General features: G+C 42.1%; 1 protein-coding gene across 1 annotated transcript in view; it reads right to left on the minus strand.

Annotated features, from left to right (window-relative positions):
- Positions 1–24,918, minus strand: part of LOC114451718 (copine-8-like) — a 75,447-nt gene that overhangs the window by 463 nt on the left and 50,066 nt on the right. The window contains exons 12-20 of the mRNA XM_028430526.1: positions 23,939–23,995; positions 22,896–22,957; positions 22,583–22,629; positions 19,942–20,123; positions 16,307–16,434; positions 14,013–14,115; positions 12,401–12,458; positions 11,705–11,778; positions 11,317–11,514 (exon numbers count right to left, since the gene is read on the minus strand). Coding sequence (XP_028286327.1) covers positions 11,317–11,514; positions 11,705–11,778; positions 12,401–12,458; positions 14,013–14,115; positions 16,307–16,434; positions 19,942–20,123; positions 22,583–22,629; positions 22,896–22,957; positions 23,939–23,995 — 909 coding nt within the window. The remainder of the gene's footprint in view (positions 1–11,316; positions 11,515–11,704; positions 11,779–12,400; positions 12,459–14,012; positions 14,116–16,306; positions 16,435–19,941; positions 20,124–22,582; positions 22,630–22,895; positions 22,958–23,938; positions 23,996–24,918) is intronic.

Genomic DNA, 24,918 nt, shown 5'->3' on the forward strand with positions numbered 1-24,918 from the left:
GTACTTCACTCTGCATCACAGCTTCATGCCTTAAGATTTGTTTATTACATAATAGTCTAAGAAAAGACCACAACAGCCCAGGAAGGCCTCAGCTCGGGTAAAAATAGATCGGCAGGCACAAAACGATCCGGTTATATATAGCAGCACCCCCCCCATTCACTTCTAAGAATAGCAAGAGAGATGTTTCATATTCATCCAGCGGCTGAGCCTCGTACTTGCCAGGATGTTTTTATCCATGTCGTTTCTGAGCGGAGTGGACAGACACTGCCTTGTGCAGGGTTGCAGTGTGTTTGTGTGTGCTGGCTGCAGGGGTTTTGAGGTGTGTGTCATCAAAATTTTACACACAATTCCTTATTCCATTACTCATCACAGCCTATTTCAGCGTGCAGCCTTCTCACAGTTGATGAGCTTATAAGGGGAAACGAGGGAAATAAAACTGGCAGAAACGGCAGTTCAGAGGCCCGAGCAGCTTCCCGTATCGGCTCAAGTGATATTAGACTCATGCTGAGCTTGTTCAAGTCTGCTTTATTGCTTTAGAGTGTCAGCACTCAGTGCAGGCGTTTCCTGTGGGGGAAAAGAAGCTGCGACATGTGATTCCCTGAGAGATGGATATTAAAATATTTTTGTCAGATATGATGTAACAGGCAGGTTGGATGTATAAAAGGGGGATAAACCAGAAAAGCCAAATTACTACCTTCATGTATTTGCTTAAGCAGCATCAGTTAAACCTCTATTATGAAAGGAGCAGTCTGACATTAGGGAAATAATAATAATGACCTATTTTCTAGCAGGTAGAGCTCAACACATCTCTCGTACTGATTGATAATGCATGAGCCACGAGCTGATTAGCTTGTAGCATAAAGACAGGGAGTCTGATGGGAAAAACAACAATTCAGGGAGCTGTTCCAATTTCATTTAGATTCAATTAAATTCAACTTTTATTTTTACAGCGTGCTTCAAAGAGACTCGGAGCTTGACTCCCAACAAGCACTCGGAAACAGAGGCAAGGAAGAAAGAGCAGGACCAGGCTCACAAGGCCTTAGATAAGAATTAGACCCTCCGACTGATGGTCAGAGGGGTAAAGATGGAGGAAAGGAGGCAGTCAGGAGAACAAACATACATCACAAAGGATAAACACGGCCGGTTACATATGGCTGTTATGTGATATGACTTCATATTATAAGCAAGCACCTCAGGTGCTTTTCAGTGAAGCTAACGTGTTAAGAGCTAAACCACACTTCCACAGGTGGCCACTAGATGGTGGATCCCAAAATGAACCATTCCCTAAAGACCTCCATGTTAAAACAAAGCAGCAACCTTCGGGGCTCAGACTTGAAGCCCATGTGGAAGTGTCAGAACGTGTAATTCACGCCACAGCCACTGGGGGCTGGCTCCAGAAACAAGTCATTTCCCATAGACTCCAATGTTAAAATGTCCACCTTCACAGCAGAAATGAACATGTTTACAGCCTGGTACAAAAAACCATTCTGGTCTCAAATAGTGGGTTCCCTTCTTGTGTCAGTTGTACAGGGGGTAAATTATTTTACTCACTCGTTTTAATTATATTCAGACTTAAAATTACGCACAATTATGGGCGTTGCCGCTTGAGTGACAGACGGTTGCCATATCACAGCGCGAGTTTCCTGCTTCCACGATCGCCCACCCCCCCTAAACTCCGCTTGTGCTCCCCCTCTTTGTCCATATTTGGAGTTTTGGCGGACTGTGACGCTGCCAACATGGTGGCGGTCGGAGCGTCCCGGAGGCTCCCACCAAGCCTTAAAACAGCTCTTCAGAAACAAACAGGTGACATCACAGAAGCTCTGTCCATAGTTTCTACTGTCAATGGTTAAAACACAAAACCGTCAGCATTTTATAATATTGGTATATTTAAGTAAATCAGGTGTTAGATAAGCAGGGCTTTAACCCCCTCTGTAGAACTGAGTATGGTTAGTGCATGTTTAATTACAGACCATCAATCACAGTCTAACATTGTGGATTTACTAACTTACTGACTTAATATATTTTTTTTATCTTACTGTAAATTGAATTTTACATTTTTCATGCATTTTGCGACAAGCAGTCTACAGTCATGCATGTGTGTGTGTGTGGCTGAGAATGCCAATTAAAGTTTCTGATTATAGCTTCAAGTGGGAGGCAACCGTAATAACATAATAACTCATCATGAAGTTAAAAGTAATATGCAGATAAACATACAGAGCAGATAGCAGCGAGGGCTCATTAAATCCTGGACAGACTGAAACAAAGCAGAGAGAAACCAAAAGTCTGCTGGCTGTAATTAGCACACTGTCAGTAGCTACACAGCAGCCCACGCTCTTAGCATGTCAGATCACTTTCCAACAGCATCAACCCACTGTTGTGCTGCTATTCCAAAGAGCAGCAGGCAAACAATTCATATCCATCAAAGCCAGCGAGGTCTAAACATCGGACGCTTCCAGTGGATCTGTCACGGGGCATTTGAGTGAAAGCGTGTAACAACTGTGCCAGATAACAAAGCAGAGAAGCCTCAGATTCAACAGAGAGACACTGGACTGTGTGTTTATGAAGAGTTTTCTGCATTTCTTGCTGGATGGCCTGAATAAATAACCACAGAGCACACAGCATGAAGCTGGCGTGCACCAACACAACGCGTCCTGTTTTTACATGGATTATACATTTGGAGGCCTGATCTCTGGCACCACAGAGCAGATGGTGCCGTGATGTTTTGTTATTTCAGCTCTAAAAAGCCATGTAAGTTTTTGTCTTTCCTGACACCCCCACGCAGCTCTAAATAATAAATCAGGGATTCCATAAAATATGATGGTGAAAGAATGTCAGTGTCATTAAACGTAAGAACCCAAACAGGCTTTGAGGAATCCTTCAGCCGTGAACTCCAGATGGCTCAACGTGAGAGGAAGCCTTCAGAAGTTTCTGATGGTATTTTCTGCCAGAGTCTGGCTGCTGCTGCTGGATCCATGTGATCTTTATCCAGATAAAGTGGGAACTCAAATCCAACCATGTTTATATAACTTCCTTTAACACTGAGACTTTAAGCACACAAAGTTTCTCACAGCTGAGTGATACTTTTTTACATCTGTTTCTGTTGGTTTGTCTGTGTGTTACTTTCTTCCAATAGAACTTTAAAAAGTCAGACATGATGACAGGTCCTTAAATGTGAGGCCAACTTGATCGCCCCCTGGTGGCTGGCTGCAGTATGGGTCATTAACCCTGCCTCTTCCATATTAGTGGATGAGACCAAAAACTACAGATAAAGCTTTGTGTGAAGTCACCTGTAGGTTTCTGAAGCTCTGTTTTCAGTCCCTGTGGGCGGCTCCAATCGTCGCCATGTTGGCAGCAGAGACTGCCTTAACTCCAACTACAGACAAAGAGGCGGAGCTGAGGTTCACGCTGTGATAGGATACTCACATATTCAAAACAAGTGAGTTATATCTTTATATTATATTTATATTTAGGACCATGAACACAGGCTGTGAAACTTGAGCAGACTTGTTTTAGAGCCAGCTAGCCTCCAGTGGTCATGCACGGAACTGCAAATTAAAACTTTGTAGCTAAGGGCTAAACCCTGAACTGTATATATAAAAATCAGTGTAGTGATAAAGCTATGATTAAAAAGATCTAGTCATGGTTTATTAGAAAATCAGTTTTATGTTTTTGACTACTTTCCAATACATAAATCAATGTTTCCACCCAGATTGGTTGAAAGATTTTTAAGTGTTTCTCTTCAAATGTTATTTTATTTTCTTTGAGTAGCATTTTGCTGCTAATATATACAAAAAAAAAATGATGATGCCAACCTTTCCTTTCAACAACTGACTGGAGCAGTAAAATCTTTTGACTGTGAGGTGTTGAGGGGGCGTTTGACTTCAGAATTCAGGGAAAAGGTGGCTGCATTATTTCTCAGCCACACTCTCTTTGGAAGCAGGACGGCGTGTTACCCCGTTAGAATGCAGCAGATCCTGAGATGAACACTTTAAAGGTGTAATGGTGTGAATCTATTCCAGTGTGCTGGCTCTGTTTGAAGGGATTTTGTTGGCGGCATCAATCAGACAGGTGTCTGTCAACAGTCAGAGTGTCTCTATTGAAATGTTGTTTTGTGTTTACCAGCTCTTCATACAGACACGCATGTAAATGCTCTGTTAAAGGTTCTATGGAAGACAAGAGTCCAGTCCTATGGATGACATCACATAATGTCCGTCTTTGTTTACAGACCGTGCTGTAGATAATTTCGATCTGCTACCTGGGCTTCATGTGCAACACTCTATTGTGAGCTTTTTCTGGTACATAATGGAGCAGCATGACAGAATGCTTCCATGTGACAATTTCCTGTATCATCACAATAACCATTTTTGCTAGTGATAATTGCTACGAGTGATAATTAGAGCTCGTTAGCTAGTTTGCATCATGATGATCTGTGTTTCAATGCTCATTTGTTGGCTAAAAAAGGAAGAAGCAACATCACAGTCAGCAGCCACTGCAGCAGCCAAGCTAACGGCTCGACACGGCTGGGTGTTTGATAGAATGGCAAACTACTACTACAAGATACTTGTCCGGGTCGTGTACAAAAGTAGTATGTAAACAACCGCTGAACTACGACATCTTTGCCCCGAGTTTATTTTCCACAGGGCTACAAAGGAATAAACTGCTTTTTGAACCGAATAAATAAACGAAAGAACGCGCGACACAGGACAAAAGAGAAGCACGACGCATGCGCACATGTGGTCCTACCACGTATATCTCTGTATATTACGAGGCGCCACCTAGTGGTTTGGAGGACAACAAACAAGCCGGATTAAGCTGGATTGAGTGTGGACACGCGTGTGTGATAGCCAGATTTGAAAATAGGTCTGAATGTATCCAGTTTAAAGAATCTGAAACAGTCTGGAATCTGGATTCAATCCCACTCTAGCTGGATTGACTTTCTCCAGTGTGAACGGGGCCATTTAGTCTATGTGATGCATCCTCAGTCAACATTAGTCAAATTGTTGCAAAAGTGTAAGTGCTCAGGAAATATGAGAGTGAGTGATTTTATTTTTTGGCAGAGAATCAAGAACAAAAAAAAATTTTGATAGGATTTTTTTATTTAAAGACTTTAACTCTTACATAAATATTCACTTCCACTCAATCTGTTGTGGCTTCCATGTTTCCTATTAGAACAGTAAAACCTGTGCTGTCTTGTAACATCACTAACCTCAAGAATAATATGCATCAATGGACAAATCATTTAGTGTGTGTAATTACAAGCATCATGCAAAATGCACCCTTTAGAGGGCAGATGAAAAAAAACAACATTAAATGAATGTGGGCAGATGAGTTGTTGTCATCCGATGCAGATGTGCAGTAACTTTAAACATGGCTGTACGATGCTGGATGACATTATTTCCAGCTGAAAGTCCTCTGAGAGCGAGGACAGAATGGATTTGGATCATTCTCCTGCTTATTCACTTCACTTCAACCACTGAGTCTGAGAGAACAATGCTGAGATGAGTCTGGCAGAGAAGTGGCTGTGCATCAATGCACCAAAAAGAAACCACAGAAGAAGAATATATAAAAAAAATCTGAAGGCATTGCACATTTCCAAGATTGATCAGTGAGATTTTTAAGGCAAAAACAGTCGATAAAATACCACGCAAAGATGTATTTTTTTGAACCCACTGGTGCATCTCTACACATGCTAACGTAACGCATGCTCTAAAAACATCAGGATAAAACAGGATATTCATCACAAGCAGTCAGTTAAATCACTTGGTCGATATCATTTACAGTAAACAGCTTTTATGTTGTATGTGTGAAGATTACACGGGCGTTCATATGGCCTGGCATGCTGACATACTGTGTGAGCAGGGTGACATGAGCAGTGGGAGGCAGCGAGGTGTAAGCCTCACTTCATTAAAGCTGGTTTGTCCACCGCTGTTGTGTTTGTAGTCTCCTACATAATAAATGCGTTTGATTGTTACTCCTACACTGAAACCTCCGAGGAGGAGGAGGAGGAGGAGGAGGAGGAGGAGCAGGGACTTCACACGTTGCAGCCACATGTGACAAAAGTATCGGAGTGTTAAGACTTCTTCTTCTCCAACTACACAAGAGCCGCCATTTTCTCTTCCTGAGGGCAAATACATGCATCCCAATGTAGAAACTCCCTAATGTGTGGCATACAGTGCTGTCGTAATCTTTCAGCTGAGCGGATGTAGTGTTGTCTGGACATGACGGGGTTATCAGGGTTTTCTGGTGCTCTGTTTACATTTCTGTCAGGTTATAAATCAGCAATCAGCTCTTCTTCCTGGCCTGCAAAAGTTCAGATGTCTCCACATTAGAGTGTGATACTCGGTCAACAGCAGCATGTTGGCCCTGTGCCCCTGTCAGTACTAAATATTGGCATCACTTTGTCTATGATCACACAAAGTAATGTCCAGCTGTCATAGGACAAGCCGTTATTTACCACTCAAGTGTTTGAAGCAAGGTAACTGGACTTGTGGATGTGTCCCCAAGCTGCTGATCAGCAGAACTGATGAAGCTGCTTGGACAAGCAGCGAAAAAGCTGCAAAGACTTCCAACAAGTCAAGTTCCTGACTCTTGGCTCGTCCTTCATTTGATGACCTGTTGGCTTGTTTTTTAGCGGTGTTAGCTTTGTAGAAATGTGTTGTAGAAGAACTGCTACTGTTTGACTGGAGTATTTTATCCCCTCAAGAAGAGATAATTTAGTGATACTGTAATCCTAAATTTCTTAATTTGAAATGTAATTAAATGGGTGTTAGCAATTGGTCAGGTCTTTTAGCATTATGCGACATTTGAACAACATGTACCGTATTTTCTGGACTATAAGTCGCCCTTTTTTCCACCCTTTCAGCTGGGTGTGCGACTTATATATATTAAAATATACAATTAGTTAGCCTTGTGTCCTGACGTCCCATTACAAATATAATGGTAGCTGTTCTGTCCCTCTCCTGGCAGTTCTCTTCCACCTCCAGCTTGTCTACACTTTGCATTCCGAGCATAGGCGGCGCGCGTGGTTGATATGTCGCTAATTTCAGACAGCTATAGCGCACAGTAGTCACCTTTTACTCATTCACAGGATGTTTATAGGAATTTCTGTGCGGTGAAGCTGATCATTTCTCTGCGTTGAAATGCGTGTGTCTCACTCTCAATGCCCTGCAGCCGTCCCCCTTTAGTTCAGAGGAATTCAGAAGGCAACGTTATGCTAAAAACTTTGTGATTTAAGCTGGCCCGCTGGTGCGACTAATACTCCGGTGCAATGTATCTATGGTTTTTTTCTTCTTACGCGTTTTTTGGCTGGTGCGACTTATACCCCGGTGTGACCTATAGTCCGGAAAATACGGTACACACATGTTTACGACCTCGATGTGAGATTTAATCTCGTACTTATTCTGGTATTAATTCAGCTGGCAAACCAGTGTCATGTGGGTAGGGCTTAGTGAATGGTAAGTTGTCATAAATAATCCTGCACTTTTATCACTAAAAACGTCGACCGTGGTCCCACAGTGTGTTTTCGGTGGTCCCACGTCCCAGTTATAAATGTCAGATGGATATTTTGATGCTTTTCCACTCTGCACTACTTTGGTTGATGTATTCTGATTGTCTATATCTGTGAGTTTGATGCAGTTTGATGCAGAGAACAGTTTGACGTGAAGGACCTAAAAACCTTCAACAAAACGAGCAAGAAAACATTATTTACACAACCCTCACTATTCTGTAAGTGTCATGCATGTTTCATATATAAATACATGTACTAGATGTACAGCAGACGAGCGTGTAGGTGTGAGACGAGGCTGACATCTTGTCGTGATAAATAAATGAAAGGCCCTGCCTTGTGTTTCAGGAAGAAAGTCACAGAGTCCCGGCAGTTTGCTGCAAGTCAAACCCCAGCCCCAGAAAACATATATATATATATATATGTTATATACACAATATATATTTACATGAACATATAAAAAAGACTGTTCCTGCCTCAGCTGGTTCAGTCTGGAGTTGCTCCAGTCTAAGACCAGATGTGAGGCCATTGCTACATTGTGCATTTTGACGTCCCCGCCGTTGCACGGGGTCCCCGCCATGAAACACAGAGTACAAAATCTATCAGAGCACACCGCTCCACACATGCAGGGACCCTATTCAGTCAAACTTGAGCGACCATTTTTTTTTTTTTTTTTTTTTTTTTTTTCTGGGATGAAACGCTACACTTCACAATTTGGCAGGAAATATGTTGCTACAGAGTGTGATCTGATCACCAGGTCTACATCGTTATCTAACCTTTAACTTCATAAAAAAATACAGGCCTGTCGTTCATGATTTAAATATGAATAACTTAAGTATAAACATTAATAAGGCCTGTTAGTCATGATTTAAATATGATTACAGGCCTCAGTATAAAATGTATATGAGCAGTAAAGAAGCAGCATTACACATTCGGTACACTGACCAATACACAAAAAAGGCAAAACATCCGTACAGTGTATAAACATCTATGAAAACACTGAACAACAAGCATCATCAGCCGAGAAGAATGTCATGAGTTTGAGGCGTGAGTTTAGAAAAATGTTGTAAACCTTCTTTTGTATTGATTTCTTGACTGAATAGGGCCCTAAAAAAAAAAAAACAAAAAAAAAAAAAACAGATAGAGTCTACAGTATGCAGTACACAGATACAGAGCAGGACGCTGTTCTTCACACATCTACAGGACAACGGGCCTCTGTATGCAGCAGTCTGATGCTCGTCTGATAGGAAACGGTTTGTGCTTTGCTGAGAGTTACGCTGTTCAAGTTGTACCCATTAGAGGACACAACGTTTAGGCCAAAACTTGTCTAAAAGTGACTGTGCAGTTACCTGAAAACTCCATCCACAACTCACCACATGTAGGCGCTGCAATGATCGTAGCTTACTGATTCAGAGAGGACAGCAGCGTGCATTTAAAGCAGTTTAAAAGTCACAGCCGTAACTATACGTCAGGGAGAAAATGTATGAAAATGTTCAATTTTTGAATTAAAATAAAACACTGACACAACTAAGTAAGAACCGCAAAACCCTTCAGCAGCAGTGCGATGCTTACCAGAATCTCAGCACATTTCCACTGGTCCCTGAATGTGTTATTTGTCAGAAAATATGACCAAATCTAAGGTTAAAATCATGATAATTTAACAAAACTATGCTACTCTACATGTCTGGATTTAAAACGTGTCCAAACTAAAACATTCCTATTAAAAACAAGATCATAAAATCACTCTTTTTAGTGCTCTGGGTAGAGCATGACATGCTGGCGTTCTGACACGCAGCTTTCTACTCTTCTACAGAGCAGAACATGTTATTCTCCAGAACTGATAACATCTGTTTAGATAGATGGATACTTCATTGATCGTCTGGGGGAGATTAAAGAGTGAAAAAATGCACATATTAATCCCAATTTATTTGTATTTTTGTTGAAGCAGTTACCAGAGTGGTTTAACTTGTTTATGATTCATGTCTTTATAGCTGTGTTATACTCAGTGTCAGGCATGTTACTTTGAAAAAGTAACAAGTTACTAGTTACTTCGCCCAAAAAGAAACAGAAAACTGCTCATTATAAAAGTAAGTAATTAAAAATGTTAAATCAACTGTGTGATCAATTATTTATAATGAAACTGAATATTAAATATATCAAACTCACTGGTCACTGGTTACACTGCACACGGGCTGTAATAGCAGCCATGATTGTACTGTTTCTATGGAGGTGCAATATGTCTCCTATCGCCTGACACACATTGTTGCTCTGACTATTTACTGTATCAATATATTTTAAAAGTTAACATGAAGACAAAGGTGTTTAAATGTAGAGTCAGATCTCACAGACTGATTATCACTGAAGCTGAGGGAGCAGATGTGACTGTGAAACCAAGCAGCTGCTGGCGCCTTCGAAGCAGTGGGCCCTGGAGCCTTCAGGTGGCGAGTGCTCAATACTGAAACACAGGTTTTCCTTTGAGGAGATAGTTAGCGTCGTGCTACTAACCCTGATTATAACTTTAACTAACTTAGTTTATAGCTTCCATATTTGTCTGTGCACATATTCACAGTGTGTTGCTACCAAATCACTATGAAAACACTGATCTGATAGCAACCAAAGTGCTGTCGTTCTTAACCTACAGTTTGGCAAACATGTTGTATACTTGTGTGAGAGCTCTACAGACTCACCAAACACCACTGAAAACACTTTTTAATACAACATTTTTGGCGATACTAAACAACGTGAGAGGTAGAGAGACGTAAAACAAAGTAAAAACAAACAAAAACGCTTCAAAAGTACAGTGCTGTTCCAGGAAAAAATGAAAAAGAGAGACTGTAAAAAGCGCAACACACAGTCAGGTTCGGTAGTGAGACGTGTGTTTTTGACTTCTGGGCTTGGAGATCATCAACATTTCCAGAACCCATGGCGGACACGGTGTCTGTGAATGTTATCTGACAAAAGAGTAAGGCTGGTTTAAGTCCCTGTCGCATTTGATCGGACCAGACTCCCAGGGAGCGCAGCTTCCTTTTTGAGCAAAGGCAGGTGGATGGAGCAGAAGATAAGAGCGTGGGAAGGTTTCAGGTGATGGGTTCCTTCGTAATGGGACATGGCATTGGTGGTGCGGTGTTTGTGTGGGAGGGACAAAGCCCTGAGTGCAGGACAACTGTGCATGCTTCTTTTAAACTAGCACATGCACCATTTATTAAAAAAAAAACAAAAAAACATAGACACTCTAGAATGAAGCACATGGCCTAAACCGAACTGTACAAAGTCACAACCTCCTGCCGCTGCAGCAGAAAAAAAAGCATCTGAAAGGTTTTCACATTGATCGGTATAAATTGTCCCCTAAAAAAATCACTTCTGTCCTTAATTTTGTAAACATTTATGTATCAAGAGACCGGTTTTGTGAAAGACAGTGGGAACAGGAATAGCAAAGAGATGAAGAGTGTTTCAGAAAAAGAGCATCCCCCACTCTGACAGGTGCGAGTGGCGAGCGGTGGTTTCGGTCCTGTTCGCGCTTCCTGGTGCAGTTATGTGATGTCACACCGCTGACATGATCCTTCAAACCCCCCCCCCCCACTGAAGTCCTTCCTTCTACAAATGTCCCCAACTCAGGGTCACCTGCATTTCTGTCCATGGCCGAGCGTTTTCGCGAAGGTGCAACATGAGAGAGCAGGCCAAGTTTGCCGTTTGCTCATTAGCTTCCAGTGAAGAGTAGCAAGAAGAAGAAGCTGAGAGAGGAAAGCAGAGAAGGCCAGAAGAGACGGCTGGCTGGGGTCGTGGCGTGGCCTCGGCCTTTAGATTCGGCTTACCCGTCTGGCGAGGAGAGGATGGATGGCCGGTGGTGGACAAGGGGTGTAAGGGGGCGGCAAGGGCCCGGGTTTGATCCCTCTGGTCCTCATGTAGGACAGGAACTGGTCTGGGATTTCAGCTAGCACTTCTTTCGCCAGACGGGCCATGCTGAGGATGTGGTTCCCTCGTCGGTCAATGTAGTCTCTGAAAGGAACAAACTGAGAAAGAGAAGAAGAAGAACAGAGGGAGGAGAATGAGAGAAGCCCTCTGCTGTGCTCTTGTTCTGAGCACAGCAGAGGGTCAGGCACCGTGACCTTTTCCCATTATTCAATAATCCCTCATTTCTCTGAAGACGTTCCTCTCAGCAAAGCGTCTCTCAGCCTCTCAGGCGTGTCTGTGCGAGCGTACCTGAACAATGTCCCTCTCTGCGAATCGTCCTTGGGATGAGATCCTCTCCTCGTCTCCATCCAGCTCTATCATTTCTGGAGCGGGGAAACACATCATTCGTGCCCCGTCAACAGACTTGAACAGACCTGACATGTAGTTTGTGTTGTTTGTATCTGCTGCATGCCACTGGCTTACATTCCCCACGGAGGGTACACACACACACACACACAATCAGTCACACATAAAACATGTAAGCAAGGCTGGCGATGAGCACCACGGGGACGTTATGAAACCATGCACTCTGGCTCCACGAGCGTGATAATTGTTGAATGTTATTGACTCAGTGCTCATTGTGCTGGAGCTGCTCTGCACACCAGAATGCGAAAAAAAAAAACACACGAGAGGGAGAGGTGGAGGAATGTGACATTAAAGAAAGAAAAGACAAAAGGAGAGCACCACCTCTGGCTTGACATATGTGCATTCTCACATCCTCTTTACCTTGGCTTCCGTGGAGGAGGGGAGGAAAAAAATTAGGGGGGGAAAGCAAAGTGGAGGAGTGAGGCAAAGAAAAGCTGCAGCAGGAGGAGGAAGGGCTGAACCATGTGGGAGTAGAGATAGGAAGCAGAAAGGAGGATGAAGGCAAAAGATTACACACACACCTACACACATGCACAACAACAGCACACACGTGCACGTGATCTTCACCCATTTGCTTACCATCAAATTCCGCTGGTCCAACCCCGACTATTATAATCGACATGGGCAGAGACGCGGCCTGTAGAAAGAGGGGGGGGGGGACAGAATAAGCACATCAAAGGCGGGCAAGAAGCAGCGTTTATTCTTTTCACCACTTGCTATCTTAAACCCTGCAGGCTGTCAGTGAAATACCCCCGCAAATGACTAACTGTATGTTAACAGTCCATGGAGAGGAGCCTCAATAGAAAAATCCAGCAGCATTGTGAAGACAGACACGGTTTGTCCGATTCAGCCTCTCTCCTCCAGCCTGTTCCGAGTTTCTAATTTCATGCATTTACAACTTTGTCTGAATCTCCCAAAGCATGACAGCTTCAAAATGACTCCCATTTACATCTCCCCCTGCCCCGAGGTGGGGCTGAGCCGCTTGCCCTGCATCGCAATATTGTTTATTAAATCCGGGGGGGGGGGGGGGGGGGGGGCAGCAGCGAAGTTACAGTTACAGTGATGAATGATGAATGAAGGTTTGTCAGTGCTTCATAACTTCCCGTGGTTATTAGATGGAGGGCCAGATCGCTTCAGATGGATGAGGGACATGCATCATCTGCCGGCTAGTAAATAATTACTCTCCAATCTTACTTTACAATAACATTACAATCACATAGGGGGAGGCGAATAACGGAGGAGGTGAGGGAGCGGATGCGGACTGAGGCTCCAAATATACAAGCGCACCAGAAATCGTTACACACATTAACTCTGATCACTCTAATTAGAAAGCAGAGTTATTAGAGCTGAACGCAGCAGGGTCTGTGGGGGGGGGGTTGTTGTTGAGGGGAGGAGGTGGTGGCGGTGGGGGTGATCACCCCCCCCCATCCTCACTTTCCTCATTAGTGCCAAGAGAGGAAAGCACTAAAAGGCAAAGACAGCAACTTTGCTTTATAGTCTTCATATCAAACACTTGCAGGTTTATTAGGTCCGTTATTGCTGACTTAATGAAAGCTGCTCCTCCAGGCTTTACGGTAAATTCACGAAAAATGGACACACACACACAACACTGCTGCTGTGTGTAGTGTTTCGGATTCCACACTGTGTTTATCCAGATCCAAAAAAAAGTGGGGAAAAAAATGAAACTACAGCAACACAAACAGGAAAAAAATAGATCAACAGAAAATAGTGTGTGACAAGAAGGAAGTAAAAAAAATCCACCATAATGCACTGGGCTCATTATCTGTTTAACCCATAGCCACTACACACAGCCACTGTGAAGCATTAAATTGAGGATAACACCAGTAACACTGGCAGATAACAAACTGGGAGATGTGATAAAAGGCGTAGAATAAAATGATGAATGCACCATCTGTCTCAGCCCACTGGCTTTGCTTGTTGTTTCCTGTTTCTGCATGAGCCTCAGTTCTCCTTCTCCTCTACAGTATATGCCTAATTCATCAACATGTCTTCTGCTCTATTAAGTGTCCAGCATTGAGCTATTAAGCACAGAACAAGCAGCAAAAACTATAAATCCACGGAGAGCTTGGGGAGCATGCTGCATGGACAGAGGGGAGGTTCATTTACACAGACAACCATGTTTTAAGTAAATCAATACAAAAAGCTGCAGTCAGGTGATGTGGTACTGTACATTGACTATGGACTCCTTGGTCTGTGCCATGTCCGTGATGACTCCGTCAGAGATGATGAGGAGGATGAAGTACTGCGAGCCGTCTGTCACTGCTGACGCATACCTGCCATGGAAAAAAAGACGAGAGGTCAGTGGGCAGAAAATAGCAGCAGGCAGATGGAGAACCTACACATTCCATCATGTATGACACTTTTCTCTGTTTCCTGTCTGCAAAATATTGACTTTTATTAACTGTTTATTTGTCATGAGGAGAATGTTTACTTCTGTTCCAGCTTCATGTGATTACAGTATAAATTTGGTTGGACTAGTCCTTTAATACCCCCCCAGTCTCCAGGCCTGTTTATTGCCTCAGCAATTACCGTATTACATAAAGTCTTATTCTAGGTCATTACCCCTCGGAGAGCAATACAGTTATATTATTTTTATTGATGAGTCGTCTACAGTTACTGTTTCATTACAGTTACTGTACTTATAAGCTCCAAAATATTAAAAAACTTTTGGAATTTAAACCACAAAGTTCTCAATGGCATCACAATGTGAATTTGTATCTACTTCCACACGTGCCAGTGTGGAACAAAACAAAGACAAAACAACTGCAGCCTCTGATTAGGATCTCAGAAAGCTGGTTAGTAGAAGATCTGCAAAAAAAATGTGAATAATAATCAAACTGTTGCTTCTGGCTGATGTTGTCACCTGAAAAAATGCCTAAAGCTTAGGAGTGTAAGAAAAAAATCGATTCTGTGAAATATCGCAATATTTTATTTGGAGATACTGGTATCGATTTAAGTTGTGGCCAAATCGATTTTTTTATTGATTATTTATGAGCAAACATTAATTTCAACATCTTACTTTTGTGGTGCACACACACAGCATAAAAACAACTTGAATGTGAGATACAGTTGCATTGTGCAATGTTTTTATAATTAAAATAATTATAATTAAACATTTTGTTATTGTGAAAGATGTATTACTAGTATTCAGATGAGGTTTTCCAAACAAGCTTTCCATACTCTTAAAAATATATATATATATAAAATCGCAATATATACCGTCTTTGTTATCAGTATCGGGATATATCATATTGTATCGTGATATGTATCGTATCGCCAGATTCTTGCCAATAGACAGCCCTACTAAAGCTGCAAGGACTTCCTCCAAGGACAGTGACAGGTCCCCACCACAAGGCACACCGCCTGATGTGTGGCAAGAAGAATGAATGATTGCAGCAATACACCAAGAATCAGGCAGCATGTTCACATTCTGATGACCACTTCTCTTCCCTTTATAAACTATGATCATGATGTATTATTAGTTACAGCTTGGACACAGGTCTGTGCCTCCAGCTCTGAGCTAACACTTGTAGCAGCTGTCTGTTATATATAAGCAGGGTGAACATTTTGCTGACGTCACAGGAGCTTATTTTTATTTAGGAATTTGACGTGATTCCGTGTCACTTTTTTAAAAAAAAACGTCCTCCTGGGTTTTAGTCAGACGCTCCACAGAAGTGAGTGCTGAACAATGCAGCTATTCTCAGGCTGAGTGGGCGGACGGCGCTCGCACAGAGATGGGATTTGAAAGCCGATGATGAAAGGTGGGAAAAGTGCTTGTTACAGTCAGTCTTGAGGATCATGAGACAAGATCTGGCAACCAGGAACGTCAGGTGGGAGTCGGAGAATATGTACTACACACAGCAAGTAACTTTTCATCAGAGGGAATGTGTGTACATTTAACAAGCGATGTTAGAGGCGCAGAATATTAGTTTTAAATATTTAAAAGCAGCTTCTTCTCCTCCCATGAATCAGGTTTAGATGCTTTTAATGCTGATGCACTGGCACATGTTCCGTGCTTCTGTCTGTAGGGATTCATTTACTGTTTATCTGTGAAGTAGTAGGAGGTGTAACATTGACTGTTATTCATGAAGCTGTTCTACACATGCACATGGAGATGTTTAAGCTGCTTGGTTCCCTCTGCTGTCACTGTGCAGTCTGGTCACCTTCCAGACGGACTGTCACAATCACCGCCTATGTCCAAACCACCACAGTCCACATCAACCCCCCCTCAGGTGACAGTGTTATTAGCACATTTATTTTAATCATCTCCTTTTGCTTCACAGATCACTGTGCAGCAGCCTACACACATGGTGTGACTGGAAAGTCACCAAAGCTGATTGAGCTTAAAGGATTATTCTTCCTTCATACTGGACTGTATATCTCGTGGTGACACTGTTCACCGTAACATTTGCATGTGTCTGCCCACATGCTCCATATCCCTCGCGCTGATTACAGTGGACCTACCTGGCCACATGGTTAATAACAGGGGAGAAGTGGGTGGGTCCGTAGAGACGCACAGATTTGAGACTCTGGTAATAGGCTTCCATCACCCCCTCGATACCATTGCAGTACGGGTTCTGTGGATTCCCATTCTGTAAAAAAAAATCAGAGAAGACAAAGATGTGTAAATATTAACATCTGTTGTCTGTTTATGTCTATGATTCACAGAGATTCCTCAGCATAAGCAAAGGCAAATGCTAGACGGCCTTGTTTTACACACAAATGGCTGAGGTGCAAGAGTAAAAACTATAAAAGTATATCTTTGTCAACATCTACTGATTTATAGTAATAGCAATTTGATTTTACCAAATTATCAAACGGTGGAGACCAGACACCTAACACGAAGGATGTGTGATGTATATTTGTCAGGTTATTTCTATCTTAATGTCTAGGAACAATTATTTGAAGCTCTTAGCTTCCTTTGTTGCGTGAATGCCATGTTCATTTAGTGTTGGGCTGCATGGAATAACATATTTAAATCATGTTATTCTGAGTAATCTTACACTGCAAGCATCATTTAAAATCATGCAAAAGTGTAGTTAATCCCTGCACAGAATGGGGCACATTAAAATATAATGCATCTGCTGTGTCTGGGTTACATTAGAGGACCTTTATACACATGTTTCAGCTACTTCCCTGCTACATGACAACACATGCAGCATCACCTTAACTGATCAGAAAAATGTGTAAAATATATTCAAGGGCAATTCAGGTATCTATTCTGCTGTGCATATTATAAAATTAAAAATGAAGTTCAATAGTTTGATATACGACCAGCTTCATTCTGAAGGAGAGAAAATATGAAATTTGATTTTCTCTTATGAGAACAAAACACCAGTGGGTTTACAATTTATTCTCAAAACAAATATATTCTGGAAGCAAATTGCAACATAACAGGATTATATGCAAGCATACCAAAAACTGGCCACCTCAGGGCCAAAACATCAATAATGTTCCCAATATTATCACAAATATGACCTGGTGTAAGCAGCTCTAAAGGGTTGCAAGTGCCTAAAGGATGTGAAACCCAAGCTTAATGCTCATATTTTGGGGAAATGTGGACGGTTTGATTCTTCTTTTGTAGCTTTTCACTACAGGATCCTGAGGCAAGGCGTTCCACATTTCACATGGCGCAGTACAGATTCAGAAAAAAAGGGAAAACATGATAATTTGTCTTAGAATCATCATCTTTTGTGCTTATCCACAAAAGATGCTAAAAGAAAGTTGTTGTTGTTGTTGTTGTATCTCATTGAGAAGTATTAAAATTGATGTCTGGTTGACTGGGCTTTAGACACCTGAAACAACAATGCATTATTTAAGCTGCCCATATGTTTTGGACTGTCTAATTATCTCTGTGAGAAAGCATCTTGACTAACTCTGCTTGGTTACTCATGAGTGCAAACAGTGCACATGAGACTCCTTTGCTTTGTAAATGGAGCTTGCATAATTACGTCAGATTCAGTGGTGGCCCTCTCCCACTGCGGCTGCACAGCTGTAGCCTCCTTCCTCTTTAAGAGCTGACTAAGTTGAATCCTTAATGGTTAGATTATGCATATGTGCCTTGTCTCAAGGTTGAGTGCCTCCGGGGAGGCTGTTACCCAACGCAGAGCAGCTGTAATGACTGTAAATGCCTCTGGAGCAACATCTGGAGGTGAAAGTAGAGACCAGGAAGAGTGGATGGATGGATGGATGATCATGATGGATGGATTATCATGAATGATTGATGGATGGATGGAGGGATGGATGGATAGATTATCATGATTGATGGATGGATGGATGGATGGATGGATTATCATGAATCATTGATGGATGGATGGATGGATGGATTATCACGAATCATTGATGGATGGATGGATGGATGATCATGATGGATGGATGGATGGATGGATAGATGGATGGATTATCACAAATGATTGATGGATGGATGGATTATCATGATTGATGGATGGATAGATGGATGGATTATCATGATTGATTGATGGATGGATGGATGGATTATCACGAATCATTGATGGATGGATGGATGGATGGATGGATGATCATGATTGATGGATGGATGGATTATCATGATAGATGGATGGATGGATGAATGGATGGATGGATGATCATGATGGATGGATGGATGGATGGATGGATGGATGGATTATCACGAATCATTGATGGATGAATGGATGGATGGATGATCATGATTGATGGATGGATGGATGATATGATTGATGGATGGATGGATTATCATGATTGATGGATGGATGGATGGATGGATGATCATGATTGATGGATGGATGGATGATATGATTGATGGATGGATGGATTATCATGATTGATTGATGGATGGATGGATGGATGGATGGATGGATGGATGGATGGATGGATGGATGATCATGATGGATGGATGGATGGAAGGATGATCATGATTGATGGATGGATTGATGGATGGATGGATGGATGGATGGATGGATGATCATGATGGATGGATGGATGGATGGATGGATGGAAGGATGATCATGATTGATGGATGGACATTAATAGTGCTGAAGTTCGTTCACCCACATGCAACATGTGTGACTTCTATATGATAAAAGCAATTGATTCATATATGATAGGAGTAATTGTAAACAGCTGAAGATGCTGCTAAATAAATACATGCGACATGTTCTTACAACAAAAAGTAACCAGCTCGCTCATTTGGCACACACAGTGTGTGCGCGGGCAGGTTAGATGCATGTTCTTGGACAGCAGTGTTCGCCACCCACCAATGCACCAACGGTCATGTGTGCTCCAAAGTGCCCGATGCCGGCTCGCTCTGCTCGAACTTTCTGTTTACGTCACGCTTTATGAAACATGCAGGTTTCTCTCACTGTGACTGACAGAAAGAGATCAGCCATGTTCAGCAACAGCTTGGATAATGAGCCAAAGTCAGTTTTTATGCATCTTAATGCTGCTCTAAAGTCAGCTCTGCACTGAACACACTCTGTCACAAGACAAATCCTTAAGAATCTGTCAAAGACGTTCGACAAAACCATGAATATTTGAACGATCCCTGGATAGAATCCGGCAGACATCCTGCGTTCTCCTAACTTCCTGCATGGTTTAGCAAACTGCCTGCAGACACGTGCATGTAATATTCACTTCAGTGTTGTTCATTGACAAAATTGTTAAAGGCAGATGACTAACACCTGCCTATTGTTAACCCTTTTGCTCCTAACCTTCAAAGCTTAGCACCTCCATACCTGTCCTATGTTCTGCACCCACCCAGAAGAGCATTCAGCATCCAGCTAATTTGACCCAGGACCTCAATGATACGGAGGTCCTGGGTGAGACAATCCAAATCCTGTCTGAAGTCTCACCTTTTCAAACTGGCCGATCAAACATGACTTCCAACGCCTGATTTTAATGCTTTTAACCTACCTTTTTAGTGTTTAGTATTGTGTAGTGTCTTAATGTATTATTGTTTTGTGCTGTGTATGGTGTCCTTGAGTACTCAAGTTTCAATGCAGACATGTATCTGCCTATAAATTCAGTGTTTATGTGCCTATAACAGAATATGTATCAGTTTAATGAGGGTCAACAGCTGGATGTCAATAAAGCCGCTTCCTCACCAGAGCAAACTCGTGTGAGACCCGTCCGTCCGGCGGAAGCTTGGCGCCGAATCCCAGCGCGGGAAACATCTTGTCGCTGTCGTAGTCCTGGATGATCTCTCCGACAGCCCGAAGCGCCATGGCGTAGTCGTTCAGCTGGTACGGGCTCATGTAATGGAGCGAGGTGGGCTGGGACGGGTTGCCTGGGACCCAAGCGATTCAACACAAAAATAAAAAACACACACACAGATCAGCGCTGCACTGTAATTACGCCTGCTTTCCCCTGGGCTGTGAGTCATATTAAAATAAAAACGGAGGGGAGGAGAGGAGAGGAAGAGGGGTTAAAATGCACGCTGGAGTTGTAGTCACACAAACATTTCTCTAAGGCACAGCTGCACTGGAAGCAGAAATAATCTCACTGGTTCCCTCAAACCTCAGGGGGTCGTTAGCACAAGGTGACAGTGCACAGAGTCACCACAACGGCTGAGATGTGATTATTCCGGCCAAAAATACAAACGAAGGAAGGATAAAAACGTCTGGCTTAATTTGTCTGCTCTGTGTTTATGGCATCATCAGAGAATTGGGAGCACATAAAAATAAACACATGAAAGCGAATCAGAAATCCTGCTGCTACAAAGGATAACTCGTGTATTCTTCAGTATTTGACAACATCACACCATCAGTTTGTCTTTAAATGCTCCCCCTTGGTGTTAAAATGGTGATTTCCTAAAATAGATGGGACAACGTCGTTTCTGGAAAATACTATATCTGTTATAGATATTTTGAGATTTACACTAATTTGATGCAGTTTGATGCAGACTCACACAAAAAGCACACGATGAGGTGCTGCAATGACAAACGTTTCCAAAAGAATTCTCTAATGCGCGGTCTACACTGTGTGATTTTGGGCTGTCGCAGACGAAAGACGACCATCATAGGAGAATCGTGGAGAAATCTTTGGTCGTGGCTCTAAATCAGTGGTCTTACGTCGCACTGTGAGACAGGTTCAACGACGGCCGTTGTCAGCATCTTGTGACCAAAGACAAGCTAAGATGAAATTCTAGCGGTGTCAGAAATTTAGGATGACTGACTCACAGTGTGACAGCTGCTACCACCTGTCACCCCACATCCACGTCTTCCTCCTGCGATCGCTTGCGATTTAGTGAATGGTCATCGTACAATCTGCACGTGTCAAACTTGACGTCGTATTAAAGTTTGTTAGATTCACGTCGTGTAGTGTGTCATGCAATGGTTTTATAAGATCGCTAAAAATCGTACAGTGTAGAAAGGCCATTAGTTACATTATTAGGTCATCAGTCATCAAAGCAACTGGATTCTTGTAACATCACTCCATCTCTGCATGGATGTTTAGGACCAGTAACCATCCTGTGAGGATGTACTGTGGTTTAGGTCTCAGCTGCACCTAAACAGGTAGATTAAGCCCAAACCCAAGCACTCCAACACAGAGAGAGACTGAGCCGTGACTACCCCTCCTTCCTTGTGTAAAAATAAGAGGAAAGTGAAACCTTTAGCTTCAAACTACATGCTGACGACTACCTGTTAGCATTCAAAGACTCTCAGTGTTTTCCTCTGCCGATTTGTTTTGTTTCAGTGGTTCATCCAATCAACAATAACAAAGTCTATACTTTAAAAAGCCTGGTCCATCACTTTTTTCATCCCACTGGAAACATCTCAGTCATTATTTGCAGCCTGGGTTTGTATTTTTGGCTGACGTTGTGAATATTTGTCAAATGTGTTGTCAAACTGAAGATGCTTTCTTTGCATGTGTTTCTGAAGTCTCCACCGCAGCTCTTGACATTTACAACAGCAGGATGTTGTATGAGTGGATAGGATTAAAAAAACATGTACAGTAGAGCAAGAGAGACTGTGTGTGTGTGTGTGTGTGTGTTTTCATGGATAATAAAACAGATGGAATGTGTCATTTAGTGCAACAGTGTGACTCACTGCTGTATTTCAGGCATCAAAGGAGCTCTATGACGATGATATATTAGCTTCCTTGTTTTAGGATCAGTTTTCAAAGGAGACATGTTTTCAGTATTATAATATAAACGGCACTTTAAATCCTCTACAACTTCTGTTGTTGCAAATATGAGAAACCCTAATGCAGACATTAGGCATGTTATTTTAAAAAATAATAAATATTATGGAGTTGGGTGGATAATATCTCTACTATTTCAGCTTGATAGCCATGCAACATGTCCTCCAATTTCCCCTGTAACATCGATTAACTCACTAAATCATCTGTTGTTAAAATGAAAACATCACTTATCCGTGCCACAGTCATCTGTGCTGAATTGTGTTTGTTCAACATTAAATTGAAGCCTCTGATAAGTGTTATGTAGTTTCCCTGAGGGGCTTCATAACAGCCATCTGAGCTGGAAATGTGATTTGAGTATGTGGGTGTAATGATGTTCTGTCAGCACACAGACACAAACTTTACACATCGTGGCCGCTAAAAAAAAAAAAAAAACATTAAACCGAGCTCAGAAGTTTAAATCCACAGATAAATGTTCAAATATATTTTTTTTTGTCGTTCAAATGACTTCATTTGATTGATAAGGAAACCCTTCAGAGGTCACATCACACACAGATCTGAAGTTTGATCTGTTCAATACACTCCAGGGATCTTTCAAACACTCACCATTTGATGCTGTGAAATCAATTGCCACTGTGAAATTAATCTGAGTCCTACAAAAAGAAAAAAAATCATGTGAGGAGAAGCATGGATCCATCAATCACGGCAGATTATACCACAGCATGTTTCAGAGCATGCAGCGGCGAGCAATTAAGCAGCAGGTTATCGGCAGCTGTCTGTCTGTCTTAATGTGGGAGCAGGGAGATAACGGGGTGCAGTAATCCCCTCAGCACAGTCTACTATAACTGATGACTGATGGGAGGAAAGCTGGGGCCTCATCTGCTGTATTATCATATTAGGTTAGTTAGCGTGAACTCACCCGCCTCTGATGTAGTCCAGGAAGGACAGCTCAGTGTCCACCAGGCAGGACAGGAGGGTGACCTGCAGACACAGCAGAATCTTATTTTATAATATGAACCCCTAAACCTGAGACGCATGTTATTGTCAAGATTATACACAAACAGGAAGAATCATCAGACTTGAACTCCCTGCTGGTCTTTGAATGCATCATGTGTGACGTATGAATTTAGTGTGAAAATATAAAAATCATGATAATTCATCAACTCTAATTATGTTTTTTGATTAAAAATGTGCAAAAAATGAATTATTTGCATGAGCAAGACTCCATAAAAAAAGGAGTAGAAGAATATGAATGACTCCCTTATGGAGGTTTGGGTTGCTCTGCAGGCTATCTACAGTTGATTTGTGCAGGGTAAAGTGAAAAAGTGGTTTGAAAGGCTATCGAGAACAACTTTTAAATAACTATCGAATGTGCACTGACTATTGTTTTCCCCAAGAATTTGCTATGACAAAATATCGAACATGCAAAAATGGCATTTGAGCTGAATTATCCTTTAACATCCTCCATATCTGTACAGACAGATCAACAGGAAGAGTGATCTAATGAACGTTTCACCTCTGGCACACTTTAATCAAATAAACGTCAAATATTTTCATTATCTAAAGTTGCTTGACTTCAATCATCATTCAGGTTTTTTCCACCTTTGCCTTTTCTGGCTGCATTGAGCAGCAATACCGTAACACCTTGTATAGACGTGCATTTACAATCCTTCTCCCCTGACGCACCTGAGCAACAACACCAGTGTTTAAGACAAAGTGAATCATGTGAGCACCTGGAAAGGGGTTCCTATTAATTCTACGATTATCAAAACTAATCATGATTTCTGTCTTTATAAGAGTTATAGTTGTAGAAAGACATCTTTGAATTCTCTATAATAATAATATTAATATGCCATTGTGACAGTTTACACTGTTTTAAAATCACTATGAAGACATATTACTAACAACTGTGGGTTTAGGGTAACATTGAAAAATGATTACAATAAGTATAATGTATCTCACCGTTCCTGAGTTCAGATACTTTTTCTTCTTCTTCCCCTTCTTCTTTGGATTAAGCACCTGTGAAGAAATTGAATTTGCATTTAATTCCCCTCTTAATATATTTTACTTCCACGACGCTGCTTCTAAAACTTACTGCACTTCGATCGATGTTTCTCAGAATCTCTCAGAAAACGCTACATCTCCTTGTTGTGTGTGTTCTTGCCACAGTGATATTTAGGGTCCAGAATGCAGCACAGAATCGATATAATGTAGAGACGCAACTGGTCCAAAGAGCTGATGATCACATGTTGCATCACATGTGTGCAGGTAGAAGACCTCGACACCAAGTGATTCAAGTTGTGTTTCATAAGCAGCTTCACTGACTCCTAACCTTCAGTGATTCATGCTTCGCTTGAACGCAGCCGATGGACCGGCCGGTGAACCGCTCTCAGCTCTGGAGGAAGCGCAGAGGTCGGGCTTTAGTGGAACTACTGTTTGCTTAAAGGCACAGACTGGCATGTTCTTTACTGACCGCCTGTACACAGCAGAACCATGAGGTGATCTCAGATCAATAAAAGCTGCTGAATAAGCATGAGGCAGTATAACATATATACTCCACAGGGAGAAACACTCAAATCGGATAAAACCCGATTACCCTGAAGAGGAAATGTTAGCTGTGTGTACATGGTACAGGCCCCATTAGCACAACAGCCGCTACAATCGCTATCACTACAGCTAAGACTTCAGCACCAATAGCCAATCGACTGCTCACCACTTAAGAGAGAAGGCATGACAGTGGACGACCCTTCCCTGTTTGTTGACTTTATGTGGTCAAATGTGACCTCCCTTATAGTTGTTGCTGTCAAAAGTGCTTTGAGTGCTGGTGAGCTAATGCCAGCAACTGCTGGACATCTACGCCCGCCAACCCAGTGATGCGTAGGACAAGCTGGCACTATACATGTTTGGAAATGTACAATTAAAACTGTGATTGACAGTTTATC

The sequence above is a fragment of the Parambassis ranga genome, chromosome 19, assembly GCF_900634625.1.
Source record: "Parambassis ranga chromosome 19, fParRan2.1, whole genome shotgun sequence".
In the NCBI taxonomy this organism is placed as follows: Eukaryota; Metazoa; Chordata; class Actinopteri; family Ambassidae; genus Parambassis; species Parambassis ranga.